Raw genomic sequence first — 9,566 nt, 5'->3', positions numbered from 1 at the left:
ATAAAGCCGATATCCGGTTCTAGGTTCTGGCTTCTGGTTGATCCTTTTGCCTTTCCCCCTGGAGCTACCCAACCACCACATGGAGGCATCCAAGGCTCACGGCCCCCCCCCCCCCCGTGCGATTCCACTCCGGGCATGGCTCCGCTGTCATTCTTCTTTCCTTCTGCCACCTTCCGAGTCCCTCCGCCCCAGTCCTGCAAGTGCAAACCTACCTCGCTTATAAGGGCCGGATCACAGGTCTCCTCCGCTATGGAGCTTTCCCAACTCACCCCAAGTGGGGGAATGTCCATCCTTCCCCTGAACTCCTTTCCTTGCCTCGGGCAAGAGCTTTATGCATCCCCCAAGAGGTGCACCTTCAGGCCCTGCTGGGGTGGGACGACAGGGCTCGAACAACGAGGGTCAAGTGCAGGGGACAGCGGACTCCGGCTGCTCTTCAACCAGAGCAACGACCACGTCCGTCTGGTCACCTGCTCATACACCCGAAGACATCATGTGCAGGGTTCACAGAGGGAGCAAACCTCGACCCCAGTGAATCAGATGGTAGGTGACGATGTCGAGAGAGCCAGGGCTGGGCAAGGTGCAGGAGGACTTGCCCTGACCCCCATCATACTGTGCAGAGGCATGGGTTTGCCGGGGCGCCCGGACTGCCCCTCAAACAGTGTGACATGAAGGCTTCTGTCTGCCGACTGCTGCCCCCAAGGACAAGGCAGAAAGCAGGGGTGCAAGCCTCTCGGCTCCAACAAAGCAGGTGCCAGGCTCCCGGAAATGAAAGTATGACCGTTCCCCTCCAACCACGGGCTGCAAAGCAAACCCTACATGGTTGCGGGAGGAGGGGCGGCGTTGTCTGCGTGTTAAGGCTTTGGATCTTGGATGGGGAGGTTCTGGGTGGGACCTAAACCCAAGATCTTGACTCAGACGGGGAGGCGCAAACCATCCAAGCTAACAGAGGAACCGGAGAACTCAGGCAGAGAATGGTTTTATTCTACCCACCACATCTCATAGAATGGGAGGGGAATAGTACAAAGTGCATTTTTTTTTAAGCAAAAGAACTCTAAGACATAAGCTAAGCCCCCACCTGTCACAGGAGTGGGAGGGTCATCAATTGCGGTTACCGCACCCGGTAACAAGTGCCCTTGATTCGGGGGTGGGGAGGGGAGAATCTTGTAGATAAAGCCAGGACCCCCTCCCCTTCTTCCCCCAGGAGGTGATTTAAAACCGTAAGGTCACTTTCTCTGTGCTGGCTGGCTCCCTTTCATCAGGCTGCAGAGCAGTCCCAGAGGAAGGTTCGGCACCTGGACAGGGTCAGTAGTTGGGTATGACTTGGGACAGATGCTGATGGGGACTGGGTCCCCGCACGAATCTCTGAGCAAAGGGGCAATGCGGTGTGGGCCATGTGGAAGGTGGTTGCAAAAGTCTTTCCAGAAGCAGAGGATACAGAATGGGGGGGGGGGGTATGCATTTGTGCTGGACGTGGGGGCCCTGTGTTGCTGGTGATGCCAATCGCTTTGCCCACCCAAGGTAGGACAAGACACCCATGTGGACTGGGCAGGTACGGCAGAGGAGCCGCGGAGAGCGCCCATCCGTGGTGCCCATCTGACGCTGCATGTCCTCTAGAGCTCCTGGGCCTGCGGCCCCAAGGCCTGCTCCTCCATGGGCTGCATGGCTTCCTGCACGTAGACGATGAACTCCGAGGCCTCCCCGCCCTGAGTGTAGACAGTCACCGTCTCGATGCCCTCCACGTCGTCAGAGGACACCACCAGGTGGTGCTGCTCCGCCAGCTCCACAGAGGCCTGCTGGAGGGTCTCCTGGATCATGACCGTGTGGTTGGAGCTGGGCTCCTCGTCTGTCACCTGCGTGAGGGCAAGAGAAAGGTCACACAAGTCCTGCTTCTGGGTCTGGCCACAACATGAGAATCACAAGTACCGCTTATGGAGCATCTAGTACGTTCCAGGAGCTTGTCCCTACTGCACGCCAATGCTCTATGTCCGCTCTCCCCCCTGGTTTACGGATGGAGACAGCGAAGCTCAGTGGCAAAGCCCAAGTCGAAACCCAAAGCCCAAGCTCTTCTCTTGACGCCAAGCTGCCTCCAAGGTTTGCCAGGGCTGCCAAAGGTATGAGGGTTGGTAGGTAGCGTGCGGGTGATTTACTGTAACGGTCTGGAAGGTTGGCTGGGCGGCTCCTGAAACTCATCGCTGGTCCGTTTGGCGGTGAGGAAGGGCCTAGGTTTATCCTGGGTTTTCTGTCCTTCCACGCACTGTGGGAGCTCAACTGCCTGCCTGAAGATGAGTCTCACATTAACAAAGAGGAGATGTCCCCGCAAGAATGACTTCCCCTGGCTGCTGTCCATCAACACCTGTGCCTTAGCCATGGCGGGAATGGCCCGCTGGGGGGACCCGCCGTGGGGCTGGGGGGGCATCTGTCGGTGGAGGGGACCTGCATTCTACAGCCAGGCCTTGCTCTGCCGCTCCAAGCAGGCAGATTCCAGACAAAGCCAATTCCAGCTAGTGCCGAGGCCCCGCACCCCGACCCTGTGGGCTCTGGCCTATTTTAAATAACCGTCTTTGATCTTCAGAAGAAAAATAATCGAGAGAACATGGGGAAGACTCGGGAAGACATGAGAGCCCAGAGCTGTAAAAATAATGTAAGGGTTAGAGCAGGAGCCCAGAAGTGGGTCTGCGATGGTTTAGGGAGGGGAGGAAGAGCCCTCAGGTGTGTGCAGGGAGGTCAGGGAGGGGCCGAACGGCAAGGTGGGTGGAACACATGCCCCGTCCTGCACGGAGCACGGCTCGGACTGCAGCTCACCACTGTCCGCGGGGCGGCCAGCCACGCACGCTGCTCCCTCCCATCTGTAAACCAGGGACGACTGCGCACTCCGGAGGATGGCTGGGAAGGTGAAGGAGATTCTATATGCAGAGTGGGTGCTTGAGAACACCGCCGCCTCTCCAGTGCCCGCAGCACTCATTTAACGGTACTTTCGTGAACAGCGCAGCTGAAAGGTGCGCTGCATGTCAGCTCCTCGTTAGTCTGGCCATGCTGCCAAGCCTCTGTCATCATAAAAGGTCCCAGCAGACTAAGCTCCGTGCAGACGGGGCCCGCGGTATCCTGGCACCGCTCCTTCCCGGAGCCAGGCTGGCCACACACACAAGCACTCAGAAAGTGCTGAGTGACGATCTGCCAGGTACTGGCGGCTGTGACGGGCACTGCGGGAGTGGCCCGGTGGGAAAGAGCCAGGAGCAGAGCTGAGATGTTCCCATCCAGGGCTGGGGAACCAGGGAAGGCCTCCGGAGGAGAAGTGGGGATGGGTTCCAGGAGACCGGCAGAAGGACCAAGGGCTCCTAGGACAGCCAGCAAAGGTGGGTGTACTCAGGTGGCCTCCGTGAGCGCCCCCTGCTGACGCTCCGGCTTCCCTCCGCTCTGGCTTCCCTCCCAGCTGGTGTCTGGCACAGGATGCACCCCAACCCCCAGGTCAGTCAGCTCAGTCTGAAACACCCATGACTCCATGCTTCTTGGGAGGGGGTGGCTGATGCTCCCAGGGCCTCCCTCTAGCCCTGTGCTATACCATTTAGGGCAGGCTGTGTCAACAGGGGGGTATCTTTAACTGAGAGAAGAATGGAAAGGCACCTCTGGAGCAGGTATCACACACAGCTATGGATTGGAAGGCACTGCTAATTTGGACTGAAAGAATTCACCAGAAACCAGAGAACTATCCTGAGTGGAGACTATGAACACATTTAGCCTGATTTTGTTTCTCCAGAGTGAGTCAGGACCTTTTTTCTTTCTTCCCTTAGTGTTTGTTTCCATTTCATTGAAATGGGAAAATGTACTGTGAACCAAGGCTTTGGAAGTAAATGTTGATTTATTTCACACTGAAAGAGGGTGCCTGCCAGAAGGCTGGGGAAAGGTTGGAGGGACACACAACGAATAGATTTCTCCTCTTAAGTATCAGGAACTTCTGCACCAAAGAAAAGGTGCGGGGCCAGGGCAATCTGTTTTTTGTTTTGTTTTATTTTATTTTGTTTAAGATTTTATCTATTTATTTGACAGAAAGAGATCACAAGTAGGCAGAGAGGCAGGCAGAGAGAGAGAGAGGAGGAAGTAGGCTTCCCCGCTGAGCAGAGAGCCCAATGTGGGACTCGATCCCAGGACCCTGGTATCATGACCTGAGCCTAAGGCAGAGGCTTTAACCCACTGAACCACCCAGTTGCCCCATGGGCAATTTGTGCTGAGGTCCCAGGACCCCCCACGTGCAAAGCCAGCCTGCTGCACTTGGCATAAACAGACAACCTGAGCTCTGAGACACAGATGCTCCAGGGCGTGCACCATGATCAGAGGGCTGTGACTGCTATCAGAGCTGACGCTTGAGATAAGGAAGCAGTCACAACAGAAATTCCCACTGGCTAAAATTCCCATCCCTCTGAACAACGCTAACACCACGTGGGCCCCATACTGACAAGGGCCGAGAGCCGTCTACAAACGAGGGGACCCTGCGCTGGCCTTCTGTGAGCAGGGGCTGCGGCCTCCTGTTTCCAGGACAGCCGAGTTCTCAGATACCACCCAGTGGGGACAGGAGCGTGGGATTTCGAGGTGACCGGGAGGCTTGCTGCCCACAGATATGGGGAGGAAGACAGGCAGAAACCAAGATGAGGCCACTGGGCTTGAAATAAGGGGAGATCACGTGCTTCCTCTGGCTCATCAGAGCCCAGGGGCTGCTGCTTCGTGGAGGCTGGTGGTGTCTGCACATGGTGGGAAAAGGCTTTGCAGGCAGAGAGCAGACAGTGAGCAAAGAGCAGGCATGTGTCCCCGGTCCTGCCAAGGTTGCCGGCCACCTCCCAAGCACCACGCCTGCTGGACAAAGTGCTGTCTTCCCCCCTTCCAGAAGGCTCTCCACCATCTCCCACTGCTGGGCCAGCCTCAGCTTTCCTCACTGAGACCCCTCCCCAGCTTCCATAACCCTCCCCTGGGCTCTGAGCCCTCTCGCAGATTCCAGGCTCCTCTCTGGACCCCTCTGCGTCGACACTCTGCTCCTGGCTGAGCCAAAGACATCCAGCTACGGACCACAGCGCCATCTGCTCCTGGGGAAGGAGGGGGGGCCTGGGGACATTTGTCCAATGCGCCAAAGTCACAGGACAGAGGGGGTGCTGGGAAGGAGTGGCAGGCGAGGTCCTGAAGAGCCCCTGTCACCAGGTGACGGGCTGAGATTTCATTTACAAAGGAAAACACGGACAGTTTTCAAAGGAGGGCCTGCGTCACCGGCTCCACAGCACCTGCTGATGGAAACTCACCTAACGTGAAAGGCTAAAACTCACTGAGTGTTACACTTCCCTCACTGCCCCTTTAAATATTTATGTTTATCTGTCCATATCACCCTTTCTAAGTATGAAGTCCATGAAAAGATGATCCTTTCTCCTCCCCCCCTCCCCAATTTTCAGCTCCAGGCTTTTGTGCAACGAATCACCATTCAATCCATCCACTGCTAATTATAAGAGCACAGTATACCTTAGGGCTTAATTCAGCAGAAAGAGTGATGGAGACGAGGGTGCACGTGCCTTCCACAGACGTCCCGCACTGAGTACCCTCCTTGGCAGGCACAGGCGTACCAGGTCACCTTACTGAGTCCCCCGAACAGAACTAACAACAGCTAACAGGGTCCCCAAAGCCTGGCCATCACCGGCCATGGGGCAGTGCTTACATTTTCATGAGCTTTCATGGGCGAGTGGCCCTGCCGGCCCTGCAGCTGCCACGGGGGAGAGAATGTTGCAAGAGGAAGACTGACCGGGGTGGGGGGCTAAGCTCGCTCCACAGATGGGGTCTGTGAGGCTCTGCAGGGGGAGCCCCTCCCCACCCTCACACATACCATGTCTCATGTTCCTGCAAACCATGGACCTTCCCCATCCGTGGAGCCCGGCATCCCCCTGCGCGCAGCCCCTCGCCCTTCACTGAACGTGTGCTGGCCGTGTTCGCACAGCGTCTCGGGCTGGGCATTTCTGAGTAAAACCGCCAGTGGGCCAGTGACTCATCCAGGGTCACACAGCTGGAAAGTAGCAAGAGCGGGACTGGGTGACCGCTCATCTAGAGACCCGCCTCGGCTGGTGTGGTGTGACAGCGACGGATGTGATTACACGTCGCAGATCACCGACCGACTGGGCTAAATCATTACTTCACGCAATCCAGTCCCTTTACAGCTGCCTGCAGAGCACTCAACCATTTCCTCCATTCAAAGTGATCTCTCTGGTTGCTTAAACTATTAGCTCAGGCTTAAAACTGTTCCCCACAGTAGAAATACTACGGCTTCACGATGTCATTATCCCCTGAGATGGTTGCTCCACTTTCCTCTAACGCTGTATCTAACGTATCTGCCAGCGAAATTATGAGCAGCATAGATAGCTTGATAGAAAGCCTTAACCCAGGGGACTGTACAAATTATTCACTAAATCAGGCTCTGAGTTCTGCAGCTCTGCCCACCTCAAGCGTTCTTCTAGAATCGAGACCAGATGGCTGTCAGGCCCAGGCACTCTGCTGGGCTCCATTCCCGCTAAGGAGCATTCATTCGCCTGCCGACGCCCGGTCCCCCTTCTGGCTGCCAGCCCCCTCCCTGTCCGCTGACGGGCAAACACTGACGGAGACTGGGAACGTGAGACGTGGCCGGTATCTCGCTGTCTTGTTTCCTCCCTCTTCCCCTGCCTGCCCTACGTGCTCCCCTTCCTCTCTAGTACCCTCTTCACTTCTCTTTGCAAAAACGAACCTAAGCAGGCAAACCTCTTCCTCAACATTCAAGAAATTCCCCAGAAGGGCCCTTCGCTGGGGGGGGGCCCTCGTTAAGGAAGAGGGGTTCCCTGCGCCCACACGTGTGCGGCGCCCCAGCGGAGCTCACATGGTGCTGATTCCCAGTCTGCCCTGCACAGATTTCCTCGATACACCCGCAGCTTCTGGAAAGCAAAGACAGGCTCCTTGGTCCCAGCCCAGTGCCACAGTACTGGTAGGCCCACGGGGGGCACTCGTGGTACCTCCACAGCATTCCGTGGGCGGAACCTGGAAGCCACGATAGACAGAAGAGCCTGGCACTGCCCCCGCCTCCAGGCCAGGCCACAGCTGGCCCTTGTTTCTGTCAGACAGGAGCCCATCCCAACCACAGAGGGGCTGGCAAGAGGCAAACTGTCCATGGAAGGACCCCTTTTGGGTCCCAAAGTCCCCGCGGCCCATCTCCTTACTTCACAGGAGAGGAACCAGGCTCAGAGAGGAAACAAGCTGCCCAGGACACACAGCTGGAACCAGAAACCGGGTCTTCTGACTTTTGGTCTGAAAACTCTCTGCCCTGCACCAAGTGGCCTCACACCAGACCACAAAGAGCGCGTCACGCCTCCCACCCAGACAACCTCCTGGTGCCCCAAGCTCGTGCCAGTCAGAGGGGCCCCAGGCCACAGAAGCTCCTCAGAAGCCCGACCACCTCAAAAGACCCCTGCATTGTCAGCGCTGGCGGGCACCAGAATTCCCAGGCAACTGTTGGGCCCCATTGAACCTAGCGCATTATTTAAACTTGGCTCCCAGCTCAGAAATAAAAGACGAGGAGCAAAAGAAAGATGTAAAACTAAGAGAGGCCCTAAAATGAAAAGAAACCAAAAAGACACCTATCAGATGGCCTTGCTTTACGTCTGTTCACTTGAGGACCCTTTGGAATGAAAATAGCACCAAAGCAGCTCCACATGGATGCTGCCCACAGGCCAGCGCTGTCCTGCAAGCCTGCTGCCCTGCACGGGTGTGGGGAAGGCCATGCACACCTTCAGTGGGGGACTTGGTCTGGGGGTCTCTAGGGCAGGGGTCCTTTGCATTTTTAGGGGGAAGAAACCCCCCTGTCACCTCTGCCACTGCAGGAAAGATCGCAGCCCTCACACCTCCCAGCCATCTTCAGATATGCCAGACCATGTTCTTATTTATTAGACCGAGTCTGGGGGCACAGCCCTTTCGCAGATGTCGCTAGCACCCTCGAGAGGGAGGACACCCACGGCTGCAGGCCAGGTGATGAGCAGAAAAGCCCACCCGCTCTCCTCCTGCTGGCACCGTGGTGGTTCTCAGGACCTGCCGAGAGCCTGCAGCAGCCCGGGCCCACGGCGCTGCAGGCGGCAGATGAGACACAGATGCCATCAGAACGGCAGAGCCACTGTCCAGAGCGTCGAATCACAGGATGTGATGAGCACCATGACGGGCAGGGCTGCCGGAGGCCAGGCGTGGGAGACGCGGAAGATCCAGAACAACAGCTGAGCTCCCAGGAGGAGGTAAACTGGAGGAGGCCACGTATGCATGTGTGGAGTGTGGATGCGTACATGCATGCATTTGTGTGTGTGTGTGTGTGCGTGTGTACATAGGCAGGGTGTGTGTGTGTGTACATGAGTGTGGGCACACATGTGCATGCATGAGGGTGAGGCGTGTGTACATATATACAGCCGTGCACGTATGTATGCATTCCTGTGTCTAGAGGCAGGTGTGTGAATCTGGATACGTACACAAGTGCAAAAACATGTGTGGGTGTGCATATATCTTGCATGCATGTGTGTGCACATGTATATGGGCAGGATGTGTGCGCCTGTGTCTACAGTGTGGGTTTGGGTGTGGAACGACCGTACACAGGCCCCTGAACGTGTGTCCTGACGCTTCCTGCTACACCTCTCAGCCGGCACCGTACGACGTGACTTCCTTCCTTGTGCATCTGTCACTTCTCAGAGTGATCGTAACAGGCGACCCTTTACTGTTCCCAGAGCCTTTCCAGAGTCCTTATCTCACTGATCCTCACACAGTGCTCTGAAGAAGGCAGGGCAGGGACGACTGCCGCCCTGTCTTTCTGAGAAGCGGTTCCCCAAGTGTATGAGACCCCACAGCTAGTAACAGGTGATTCTGGAATGTGGAACCAGGTAAGACCCTCTAACAACCTCTGTCTAGCATTTGGTGGCTTCTTGTGACCCTCCTCCCCAGGGGGAGAGACAAGGACCTTCCTGCCCTGGCACCTGCCCCCCCGCCACCTCTCCCCCACTGCCCATGCTCATCTCGGGTTCCTGAGCACACAATGTTCTCTCCTGTCCCTGAACCTCTACCCCTGCCGTTCCACTTGCGTGAAGACCCCCCACCCTGACCATCTTTCCCTTGAGAACCAGTTGTGCGCCCTGAGCCAGCATGCCCAGAGCTGACCTCCATCACAAGGAGCTTGGCCATACCTGGCAGACAGTAAACAGCGAACCCCTGTTTTTTGGATGACTCACTGAAAAAATGAGTACAGGGCAAAAGTCTACAACACGTGCCACCCTTGCTAAAAAAAAAAAAGCCCACCAAACACTGCAGAGCTGAGAGGGTGCCAGTCCCGGAGAGGAGCCACAGCCCGGGACATGGGTGAGGCCCCTTAAAAGCCTGTGTCTCCAACACACAGCGTCACCAAGGGTGTTACTGCAGCCACTGCACGCTAGGCCACATCACACGGCACTAAAGGGAACGTTTCAGACGTTTCAGCTCAGAGCCAGGGCCAGGGCCCTTGCCTTGTGTGGGTCCTGCAGCACTCAGGGGTCCACGGGCAGGTGGAGGCT

General features: G+C 56.7%; 1 protein-coding gene across 3 annotated transcripts in view; it reads right to left on the bottom strand.

The window, feature by feature from the left end:
* Positions 1-960: 960 nt before the first annotated feature.
* Positions 961-9,566, bottom strand: part of ZFAT (zinc finger and AT-hook domain containing) — a 183,147-nt gene continuing 174,541 nt past the window's right edge. For all 3 annotated transcript variants that reach the window (XM_082721605.1, XM_082721606.1, XM_082721607.1), the window contains exon 16: positions 961-1,850. In XM_082721605.1, coding sequence (XP_082577731.1) covers positions 1,611-1,850 — 240 coding nt within the window. In that variant the 3' untranslated portion in view covers positions 961-1,610. The remainder of the gene's footprint in view (positions 1,851-9,566) is intronic.

This window comes from Mustela nivalis, assembly GCF_964662115.1.
Source record: "Mustela nivalis genome assembly, chromosome: 2".
Classification (NCBI taxonomy): domain Eukaryota; kingdom Metazoa; phylum Chordata; class Mammalia; order Carnivora; family Mustelidae; genus Mustela; species Mustela nivalis.
The sequence above is the reverse complement of the archived record's forward strand: the minus strand, read 5'-3'. Positions and strand labels throughout refer to the sequence as shown.